This window comes from Eubalaena glacialis, chromosome X (assembly GCF_028564815.1).
Source record: "Eubalaena glacialis isolate mEubGla1 chromosome X, mEubGla1.1.hap2.+ XY, whole genome shotgun sequence".
Classification (NCBI taxonomy): domain Eukaryota; kingdom Metazoa; phylum Chordata; class Mammalia; order Artiodactyla; family Balaenidae; genus Eubalaena; species Eubalaena glacialis.
This window is the reverse complement of record NC_083736.1, coordinates 136239160-136250625: the sequence shown is the minus strand read 5'-3', so window position 1 is coordinate 136250625 and position 11466 is coordinate 136239160. Positions and strand designations below refer to the sequence as shown.

Genomic DNA, 11466 nt, shown 5'->3' with positions numbered 1-11466 from the left:
CCTCCAGGCCTTGCAAGCAGCTACTTGCCCAGCTCAAGTACTGATCGCCCGCTGAGGTCCTGAACATAAAGGGTGGAGGGATTCTTCTCTTTGGTTCTACAAGGCAGGGGGTGCCCAGACCCTGAGGGTCGCAGAACAACAGAGGGCCATCCTGTGGTGGAATACTTGAAGGGACACCTGAGTTTTTGTAGGCTGTTGTTTAGAACCTCCAGTAAGACCATTTCAGTGATGTGGAACAGTGCAGGGTTGTGTGGTTCTTTCTCTCTCTCTCTCTCTCTCGCTCTCTCTCTCTCTCTCACACACACACACACACACACACACGTTTAATCACAGAAACCATCTGGGTCCCATGTGCTTGATTGACCAAGAGTGCCCACAGCTGGCCGTTTTCTGAAGCCCCTGGAGCTGAGGGGTAGAGGGGCCTCCCAGGCTGCTGTTCCAGGGATGGTTGTGAAAGGCACAACATGTTACCACAAGATGAAGCTCACAGCCCAGCAGTCACCAGACTTCACTTGTGGCTAGATCTGGGCACAGAATGGAGATGATGTCATTAGAGCTTCACATTATTTCATCCAAATTAGCCGAGAGTTAATTAGTATGTCCGGAGTGCTTTGAAGCCGAGGAGCGCTGTTTATTCACGATGAGCAAGGCTTCTGTCCCTCACTTGCTGTGAGGCCACTAGGAGATAAGCGTCAAAGCGCGTATAGGAGTGTCCTGGGGCTGCCACAGTAAAGTGCCATACACAGGGCAGGGTGCGGGGGAGCTTTAAACAACAGACATTTACCTTCTCAAAGTTCCGGAGGCCAGAAATCTGAAATCAAGGTATGTGCAGGGCCGTGCTCCTTCAGAAACCTCTAGGAGAAAATACTTCCTGCCTCTTCCAGCTTCTGGTGGCCCTAGGCTTTCCTTGGCTTGTGGCCGCATCACTCCCACCTCTGCCTCTGTCTCCACATGGCCATCTGTGTCTCTCTTTCCTCTCCTCATTAGGACATCATCTTATCGCATTAGGGTCCCCCTGAATGCCCTCGTCTCAACTTGCTTATGCCTACTAAGACCCCATTTCCATATCACGTCACGTTCACAGGTACTGGGGGTTAGGGCTTCAGCGTGCCTTTTGGAGGAACACGAGGCAACTGGTAACAGTGCCCATCTGGTCTCCAGTGGCCAGTGAGAGCTTTATTCCTGTGACTTTCCCTCCCTACTTTCCTCAGCACAGACTTCTAAAAGGAGCTGGACAGAAGACTCTAGGACGGGATTATCATTGTAATAGCTATTCTTTCATGAACAGGCTTTTCTTCTTAGACTAATCTCAGCCCTCCCTGAGTCTTGGCCCCTTATCTGAGCAATGTAGGGGCTGACCTAGGTGCCCTCACTCAGTTCCAGACCCTAGAGGAGGAAGCTCAGCCGACTGGGTGCTGGACTCTGGCCCCTGAAGACTGCTAGGCAGAGCCTGGCTGTTCCCAGGCAGTCTTAGGCCAACTTGGACTCATGGAACTTGGGTCCTGGAGAATTCCTTCAGCCCTGGGTAATTACTACTTTCTCATTACTGTATTGCTGGGCTTTCATGCCAGTGGCCTACTACAGCAGAGGCCTCCTGTAGCTAACCCCCAAGGCAGCTTCGGCCTTCTCTTCAATTCCATTTAGCTCAGCTCTGTGGAGCACTCATGCTGAGGTGGGGAGAGGTAGGCTCCAGGGTGCCAATGCCTGTACTGGCAATTCAAGGGTCACAGGGAGGTTCTGAGTGGGTCCTGTCTTGGAGGACTCCTTATTCTAGAGGGTATAAGAGCCAGGAATCTTGGGCTAGTGCCAGTGGTAGAGGAGGCAGGCACAGTGGGAGCTTGGGGGAGGGCACAGCGGGACCTTCAACCAGCCAGGCTGCCAGCCCAGGCAAAGGGGACAGGAGGCATTCCAGAGAGAGGCCCTTACATGCTACCACGGGTCTCCCTCTAAAGCTCCTGAGCAGAGTGCGCGTGGAACCCCCCAGCCATAGATGTCAAAGGTTACCTTGGGCCCCTCCACACCGAAATCAGCCTCTCAACATCCAGTGGTCTGAGCCAGAACTGGTTTGGAAAATTGAGCAATCAGACAGTCATGTTAACAGGACAGGGACCTCTGGAGCCCTTGGCGCTGCAGTGGCATGGGGCACCCTCTCCTGAACAGCCTGCAGTGCTGTCGAGCCTTGGGTCTTGTCCCTGCCTCTCTTGCAGGGCCCAGTCTCTACAGGTTTGGTGTCAGCACCACATGGGCCCACATTGAGAGCCCCTTTAGTTGGCTATGGCTAGATGGCCTTTGGCTGGTTGGCCTTAGCTTAGCCTCTGAGCTTCATTCCCCTGAATGCTAATCCCAGCCCCAGACAGGGCACAAAGGGCATGTCCAAATCCCAGTCCCTCCCCTACTGGGACCCAAGGCCCAGTCCAGGATCAGAGGCCCTGGGCCCGGGCCTGGAGGCAGTGCTGGAGCAAACACTTGCTCACCTGGGCCACTGGATTCTCAGGCCTTTCTGAACCCACCCTACAGATCCACCCACATTTCTCAGCACCTTCTAAGCCAGTGCCATCCTATTAGTGACCTCTGTACAGGTTTTACAATCATCACTTGTGCCAAACTAGCCCAGTGAATGATCTGAATAATATTTGGCAGACAGGGCTCCAGGGATGTAGCAGTTTGCTCAAAGCCCTTGGCCCAGCAGAGGCAGGTTAGACCATTAGGTAGGCAGCCCTTTGGCGCTTTACCCAGGGCCTCGTCTCTTCCAGCCAGCTCTGCAGGAGCTGCCCCACACTGGATTCATGGCTGTTGAGCCTATCAGGACTTGTCTGCCCTTTGGCCCCCTCTTCCAGCTGGAGGCCTGCCACGTACCTGGGCCCCAGTACCTCCCATGCCTCATGGCCTGCTCAGCACCCTCTGTGTGCATCTACCCATAGTGTTGCAACTCTACCTGGCCACCACCTAAGCTAGTTGTCTCACTGCCTTGCACTTGGGTTCAGACAGAACCTCATGCTTGACTGGTTTTGCCAGATGAATCTTAGAGGACCAGGACACTCCTACCCCACTGACCACCAGCCCAGAGGAATCCCTTTCTAGATCCCACGTACCTCATTAGCCACTGTGGTAGGTTGATTAATGGCTCCCAAAGATGTCTACATCTTGAGGAGAAGGAGATGTGGCAATGGAAACAGAGACTGGAGTGAAATAGGCAAGAAAATGGATTTTCCCCCCAGAGCCTCCAAAAGCAACCACCCTGTTGACACTTTTTGACTTTCTGTCAGTGTAACTGATTTTGAACTTCTGACTTCTAGAACTGTAAGAGAATAAGTTTCCATTGTTTTAAGCCACTAAGTTTGCGGTAATTTGTTACAGCAGCCACAGGAAACTCATACATCTAGTATTCCCATCCAGTGCAGCGGTTAGGGGCTCAGGCCACTCAGGATTATCCTGGGAGAGTGGAAAGCCCTTGGGGAAAAGAATGTTGGGCCAGAGGGCAGCCAGCCTGGGGTTAAGGCACAACTGTGACTCCATCAGCTGTGTGTCTTGAGAAAACCCCTCTCCCCCGCCCAAGGCTTTGGGTTTCCCTGTACAAAGTGGGGGTCAGAATAAACAGGATTGTTGTGAGGATCAAAGGAGAGAACACTGACCCGTGTGTCTGTTCATCCGTGTATTTGGGAATGTGCTGGCTGAGGAGGTGCTGAACAAAAGCTAGCCCTCTGCCCTCCTCCCCAAGACCCTGCTCCTGTCATCTTGCTCTGCATTCCTCTTTGGCCTTTTCTCCAGCCCCCTCCTATCAAAATCATTTAACACATCTGGAGTGTCATTGGTGTGACTAGCATCATCTGGGTCAGGAGCTGGAGGGTTCTTTAAAGTCAAAGAAAATCTGCCCTTGAGAAGACGACCATCAAAGAAGAATACGGAGGGGAAGATGAAGGAAGGATTCGAGTTGCATGAGCAGGACATGGAAATCTGCCTTGGGTACAAGAGTACCACTGATGGACAATGCTTGCTGCCTCAGGCTGCAGCTTCTCTGTGACCACTGAGCCCAGTTGTAATGAATTGTGATTCTGTCATTAATAACTACCTCTTCCTCCCTCACCAGACCGTGAGCTCCATGTCACTCTCCAGGGGGCAAGAAAGTCAAAGCTCCTTGACCCCTGCAACCTCATGTCCTACCATTTCTAGCCAGAGCCCACGGTGGTTCCCTTAGCCTGGAAGGTGGAATGCTATTCTTCCTCAAGTTGGCCAAATCGGTCTCATTCTATTTTGCTTTGTTTTGTTTTGTTTTTTTGATAGTAGCCATCCTAATGGGTGTGAGGTGATATCTCATTGTGATTTTGATGTGCATTTCCCTAACGATCAGTGATGTTGAGCAGCTTTTCATTTGCCTGTTGGCGTATTGGTCACTCTTAAGCAGAGGCTGGCAAACTTTTTCTGTAAAGACGAACTATTTTAGGCTTGTGGGTCACATGATCTCTGTCATAGCTGGTCAACTCTGCCGTGGTAGCACAAACACAGCCATTGACAATATGTAAAAGAATGGACGTGGCTGTGTGCCAATAAAACTATACTGACCAAACCAGGCAACAAGCAGGATGTGACCCTGACTTCACAGTTTGCAGACCTCTGCTCTTGAGGCAAGGAGCACTTGAGTTGTTACTTTCTCTGTGGGACGCACTGAGAGTAAGGGCTCTATCTTGGTCACTTCCATATCCCTTTGGACTTAGCAGGTGGTCAGTTAATATTTTCTGCATTGATGGTCCCCGACTTCCCCCGCCACAGCCAATGGCGCCTGTGTCTCCTAGAACCTGCTAGACAAGGCAAATTGCAAGAGTTAGTTGGGAGACAGGCTGCAGTAGAGGACAAAAGGAGGGACCCTTTTCCCTCCTTTTCTCCCTTACCCAGGTCACTCTAGAAAGTTCTGTGGGCTGAAGCAGCTAATGTGAACAAAACTCCTGGGGCTGAGTGGGTGCGAAGCAGACCCAACAAAGGGAAGTCTAATTTGTGTCCGCCATAATTTGGAGTCTTCCGAGATCGACAACTAGGTAGTGCTTATGGAGAGAGGTGAATGCTGGTGATGGAAGGTTCTAGTGTCTCCCAATATGCCTCTTTTCTTTCTCTCCATTCCTAAATATCTATTTGTGCCCTTTGAGTCCTTCACTTTGGAAAGCCTCAGATGAGAGCCTGTGTCCCTTGGTGGTGCGTTAAGCTGCCTGAATCTAGATGGTAACATGGGGTGCACTGGCCTGGGGAATCGGGAGCCCATGGTCCAGCCCTGGCTGTGCTCAGTGCCTGAGTGCCCTTGGCTGTGGCTGCTTCTCTCTGGGGCTCCCCCAGCTGGTCAGTGTGGGTGTTACTGGCTTTCTCCTCTCAATGCCCTTCCAGTCTGGTGACACTTACTGATCCCCTTCTCGGGAGTAAGCACTACGCAGGACTCCAGGGACAGAGAAATGAATCAAAAGCCCCTGGCCCTCGAGCAGTGCAGCGGCTCATAGGAGATCTGGGCAGCTGAGCCAGTGATTACTGTATGATTGAGGAAGTGCTCAGACGGCAATGCGGGCCAGGATTTGTAGGAAGCCAGAAGAGAGGGCTCCTCATGGGGGAAAGCTGCGAGGAGGAAATGATGCTGCAGGTGAGGTTTGAAAGAAGAGGACGCGGGCCCAGCTGTGCAGAGGAGACGCAAGGAGCTTAGAGGCTAACTTGCTGGGGTTGCGCGGAGGGAGGGAAGGCGAGCGAAGTCACATCGAGAGGCATTTCAGTTCAGTAGAAGGGAGAACTTGCTAGCACCAAGGCTGTCTCACCCAGCAAGTAGAGAGGAAGCCTAGAGCTCCTTGTCAGTGGGGAGAAATGCACGCCAGAGCTTAGAGGGCTGTGGCCAAAGGCCTCAACCATTCCTGTCCTGTCTGCTGAGCCAGCCTCTGCCTTGGTTCCAGTGCTTCCCTGGTGCGGAGTCATGGGCCCCACAGATGGAACAGCTGGCCACAGGCAACCCCTGTCCCAGGAACACACGCAGACGGGGATGCCCATGATGCCTGGGAGCCCCAGTCTGGGCTCTGCCCCCTCGGCTTGTCTCTCTTGGACCCTCCATCCAGGGCAGGCTTCTCTGCAGCTGCTGGCCCCCAGCCCACTGGCTCGAATTTTGTGTTGGGCCACAGTCATCTGTGAAAAGCTGATGACAGCGCTGTGCCTCTCCTGCCAAAAGACACACACTCACAGATGCCCCAAAGGCCATGTCCAATTTACGGGGTTCACAGACCTCCCGAGTCCACACACGAGTGCCAGGCCTGGAACCTCTGCTCCAACTAGGCCCGCTGGCTGCTGTTCCCCATTCCTTGGACTGTTTCCTCTGCTTGCAGCTGTCACTCTAGGATTCTAGGCCAGGCAGGTGCTTACCCATGCTTCCTGACCTCCCCTTTGTGCTGTGGGGACACTGGCTGCCTCTGCCTCCAAGGAGCTCCTGCCTGGTGTGGGTAGGAGAAAGCACACAGAGGGAGTACAGTAAACGACGTAAAGGTCGAGAGCCTCGGGCTGGGAGCCCAGAGGAAAGAGCTGGTTTCCAGTCGGGAGGCTCAGGGTAGGCGGTGGGGGAAAGGGAGCTGGCCATTCTGGACTCGGGGCCATATGGGGGAGAGGACACTGCAGGTGGCGGGGGCAACCTGGGCAAGGGGATGGATGACAGGGCCGGAGAAGTCTGCCTGGAGCACAGCAGGTGGGAAGCCCAGGGGAAGAAGCTGGCAAGGTGGACCCGCTGAAGTGTTTTCGGCAGAGGAGAGGCAGGATCTAGTTGTGTTTTAGGAAGGACACCTGTACGGGCGTAGAGTCTGCATTGGATGGGACAGACAGATCAGCTCAGCCGTCCCAGTACACCTGACCCAGGTGCGCACGGGGCCATGTGTGGAACTAGGTCAGCATGGATGGGGAGGCGAGAGGGCCTGAAACAAGAGAGCTCCCCAGTGAACATGCAGAACCGGGCCTGGGCTGGTAGCTGTCCCCAAGCTGGAAGACAACGGCCGTCCCTCAGGCCTGATGCTGCACAGGGGTCGGTTATCCAGCGTGTCATTTTAGGGGCGTGCACCGCAAGGCTCTGGTCGGCAGGAAAGGGACACGGTGGGAAAGTGGAGGGAAGGCGGTGGTCCAGGGGTCCGGGCAAGCTCAGTCTTACGGGGGCTGACGCGAGGTTCTAGCTGTACTCAGTGACCTGGTGCGAGACCACTTCAGTTGTTCTGAACCACTGGGGGGGCTTGTGAAACAGAGTGCCAGGCCTGCCCTCCAAGTCTCAGTTCAGGTCTGCGGTGGGGCGCCAGTGTCTAACAACTTCCCAGGGCTGTGCAGAGTCTATGCTTTCCTGGCTGTCACACTTTCTTCAAACAGGTGGGGGGCCGAGAGCATTTTGGTCCTCGGTGCTCCTCAGCGAGACCCGCCAGCTTCAGTCTTCCCGGCCTGAGACCCTCCTTCCGGTAGCTCCAAAAGCGGAGTCTTCCCTTCAATGCCCTGGCCTCCTCCTCCCTCTCACTCCCCAGAGGAATCCTGACTCCTTTCCAGGTCCTTCCACTAAGGCTCTCTTTCTAATTCCATGGGCAGCTGCATCATTGCTCAGAGTTTTGTCACTTCCTATCTGGTCTCTCAGGCTCCACATAGGGTGGCTGGGATGACTTTGTGGGTTTTTGCTCCCCATTGCTGGAACTGTCAATGGTTTCCCAGGCCTACAAGATAAAGTTCAGCTCAACCAACCTCCAAGGCCAGCTGGACATTTCTGTACTTCATTGAATCTGAGAGACAACACATTGCTAATGAAACTATGACAAGCCAATGCCTGCGAACCTTACCTTTTACCTTGAAACGCCATCTAGGGGCCTGCACCTACTTACTCTTTATCCATCCTTCAAGGCCTTGGCTGGAAGCCACGTATCCTTCCTCTGAACTTACACCACCTCGTCTCGAGTGTGTCTATCATTTCCTACCTGCTATTATAGGGGCCTGTGAACGTATCTTAACTCCTCTGTTCTAACTGCCTTAGGGGCAAAAACCCTGTTTTATTTCTGTTTGTGTCCCCCACCCCCACCCCAGTAGCTCAGTTTCCCCCCAGGTGGGGGTCAAGTTCATATCACACAAACTGCACAGCATGTACAATACCTTCACTTTATTCCAGTCTCCCCAGCTGTCTCCCCACCCTTGCACAAAGGCAGAGAAGCAAACAGAAGTCTTTAAGGTTACATTTCAATGAGTCTGAGAAGAAACCAGATTCTGTAAGCAGAACATCAGCAAATAAAGAACGCTGAATCACTGTATGTGCTGACTGTCGGAAACTGGCCTGAAGGGTTCTATGCGCATGAGCTGCAGGGAAGTAGCCCTTTCTGCATCATCTCGTGCTGTTTCTGCCCAAACTCCAAGCAGATAAAGGAGGCACTCTTCTCTCTGACCTTTTCCATGGCTTACTGTCAACCTGCCCAATGTCCCATGTTAGGAGACGTGCTAAACAGCTTGAAACGGCATGCCACTCGGGCAGACCACCACCTTGCCATTAAAAGGACACAGGGCTCTGTGCATAGAGAGAAAGGTGTCCATGAAAGAATGTTGTATGAAAAAATACTGCAGGCAGGCACACCAGCTGTACCTGAGAGAGAACTTGGGAGCACGTAAGGAGATGAACAACCGGTAGCTTTTCTCCCCAGGGATTTGGGGGGTTTACAGTTATTCAAGCTTTTTAAAAGTTTTTGCTCTAAACTCTGGGTCTATTTAAAATGTACACTTGACGCCTCACCATGTGTTTGTAACGTCTGCTTTTCTCTAGGGTGTCTGTCACCTGTGGCTCCTTGAAAAGTCTGCATGGAAATAAGTCTAGGACCCCCTCCTCAATCAGCAAATGGCTTGTTTCTTCCCTACGGCTTCTTTGATTGTTTACAAGGCCACTGGAATAAGGAACCCAGGAGGAAGCGGGTGGGGGAGAGGGAGAGAATACAGAACAGTAGACTAGGAAGCTGCCCTATTTTAAGAAATCCAAATCCAGTCCTACGAAGAAACGAAGAAACGTCTGCTGATTTCGCCACCCTCGGAGTCACAGAAGGGTGGGTGTGCTCTCATAGAACCGGCCGGAGGAGAACGAAACTCACTGGAAGGAGAGAGTCATCGGCTGGGGAACGCATGGAAGGGCCCGGGCTCCAGGCCGCCTCACTCGACCTTCCGCAGGTGGTGAAAGCTCCGCACAGTCCTGTCCACGGCGTCATCCATGCTGACCAGTGGCCGGTAGCCCATGACCTTTTTGGCTTTCTCACAGCTGTAGTAGTGGAATGTGCCAGCCAGCGCGACCCGCATGGGTGTGAAAGTGGGCTGAAGCTGGATTATGGGACTAATTACTGTCACCAGGAGGGACACCAGGAGGGCCAGGTAGTAGGCCACCCAGTAGGGGATGTGGTACTTGGGGGCCTCGTAATTGAGGCCTGTCAGGATGCGGGACAGGAAAGTCCAAAAAGCGATGGGCTCATCGTTGGTGATGTGAAAAGCCTGCAGGGGGGAAGGAGAAGTTAGGAACTGCTCCCCAGCAGGATGGGGCAGCAGGCCATGCTTGGAGCTTGGAGCTCAGCCAGGACCAATATTTTGAGAAACCAGTGGCCACTCCCTGCCTGCCCGCCCCAGTTCCTTTGCAAGGCAGCTCAAAAGTGAGGCAGTTATTAAGCCTACACAGATCGCAGCATTTCACGTGGTCCTCCAATCTGCAAATATGAGCCAGTGGCTGACAGGCCTTTTTGATTTGCAGCTGCAGGCAGCTTTCAGGCGATGACAGGATTTCAAGCGAAGCTTAGATTGCACTTGGGAAGGTACATTTGTTAATTTAATAATTGTGTTAATCATGGTAAATGCAGTAAATCATCTTATCTTCAGATGCAACGAACGGGTCATATGACATTTCTGAAATGTGCTGTCTTTGGCGTAAACTAAAAGCCATACCCACCATACCCCCGCCACACTGAGAGTTACAGGAGTGGGAAAATGGCAGAGGTCCAGGAGAAAAAAATGAGGCCCAAATACGGGGGATTCCAAAGGTAGGAGTGAGAAACAAAGAAGACGGGGGCCCTAGGAGTGGGAGTGAAACGAGCCCGCGTGTGCTCTCTCATCTCTGCGTGAGAGCTGACCTCACCCTACCAGAGGGGCGCAACCGTGGCCCAGTGGGATCCTAAAGCAGGTTTGCCAGGATGCAGCGTCACAGAAGCCATTTGCCAGTGGGTCCGATCACTGGGAGGAGAATTGTGAAGGCAGGCGGACACACAGGGGCAGGAAAGGGTGGGCCGGCTGCTGCCGAGCAGGTAGAAGCAGGTGCCTTACCTTCCCACCCAAGGCTGTGTCTCTGGAGAGGTGCTCTGCAGCCAGGATGTGTCCGTGGACCACGTTCTCCACGAAGGTGAAGTCCACCAAGTTCTCCCCGTTCCTGCAGGTGCACAAGGAATGGGTTCCCTGCACCAGGAGCACATAGCTGCACACCTGGTAGAGCCCCTGCACATGGACCCAGGGCCAGGACCCGCCTTGGCAATGCCGGCCCCTGGCACACCTGGGCATCCATAACAGTTGAAGATGTGCAGGAGGCCAGGGCTCCTAGGCCCTCAAGGCCAGTGGGATATTTAAGGGCCCACCAATGAATCTGCAAGTCCCATGCCCTGCGTGCCCCATCCCAGTGTGGCCAACACTGGTATTGTCTGCTCTGGGCTCTAATTAGGGCAGCAGCTCTGAACTCCCTCCAGGGCACTCTGGGCTAATGCCTTGCTCTGGCCTCAGAGTTTTCTACTATCTCTTTCTAATCCCACAGCAGGGAAGCCAAGTGAAAGGCAGGGAGGCAAAGTGGCAAGGCACAGGGATAAAGGGGGAAAGAAAGGGAGAAAAGAGAAGGAAGGAAGAAAGGAAGGGAGGGAGGGAGGGAGGGAGGGAGGAAGGGAGGGAGGGGGGAAGGAAAGGTATACTGGGGACACAGTCCCAGTCTCATCACCTGCAGCGGCCCTCCCACCTGCACTTGCCCAGAGGAGGAATGTTAACACCTCCCCCGCCTTCCTAGATGCAAGGAGAGCGGAGGGCTTGGCCCTTAACCCTGGGCCAATTGTTTCCCCTCTGAGCCTGTTTCCGGAATTTCCAAACAGGGACACAAATATTTTCGCAGCCTACCTGAGAGGGTTCATGGGGCAGAAGCGTGTCATGCCACAATCCATGTCTCCCTGGAACTTGTGACTATGACCTTATCTGGAGATAAGGTCTTTGAATATGTAATTAGTTTAGATGATGTCACACTAGACTAGGGTGGGCCTTAAACCCCATGACTGGTGTCCTCATAAGAGAAGGGACGTTTGGATACAGACACACAGAGAAAAGAACGTCATGTGAAGATGTAGGCAGAGACTGAAGTGACGGGTCTACGAGCCAAGGGACGCCAAGGGATGCTGGCAGCCACATGAGACTGGGAGAGAGGCCTGGAACAGACTCTCCCTCAGAGCCTCCGGT

General features: G+C 53.3%; 1 protein-coding gene across 1 annotated transcript in view; it reads right to left on the bottom strand.

Moving 5' to 3' along the window:
* Positions 1-8110: 8110 nt before the first annotated feature.
* Positions 8111-11466, bottom strand: part of NSDHL (NAD(P) dependent steroid dehydrogenase-like) — a 32229-nt gene continuing 28873 nt past the window's right edge. The window contains exons 7-8 of the mRNA XM_061178353.1: positions 10306-10408; positions 8111-9486 (exon numbers count right to left, since the gene is read on the bottom strand). Coding sequence (XP_061034336.1) covers positions 9154-9486; positions 10306-10408 — 436 coding nt within the window. The 3' untranslated portion in view covers positions 8111-9153. The remainder of the gene's footprint in view (positions 9487-10305; positions 10409-11466) is intronic.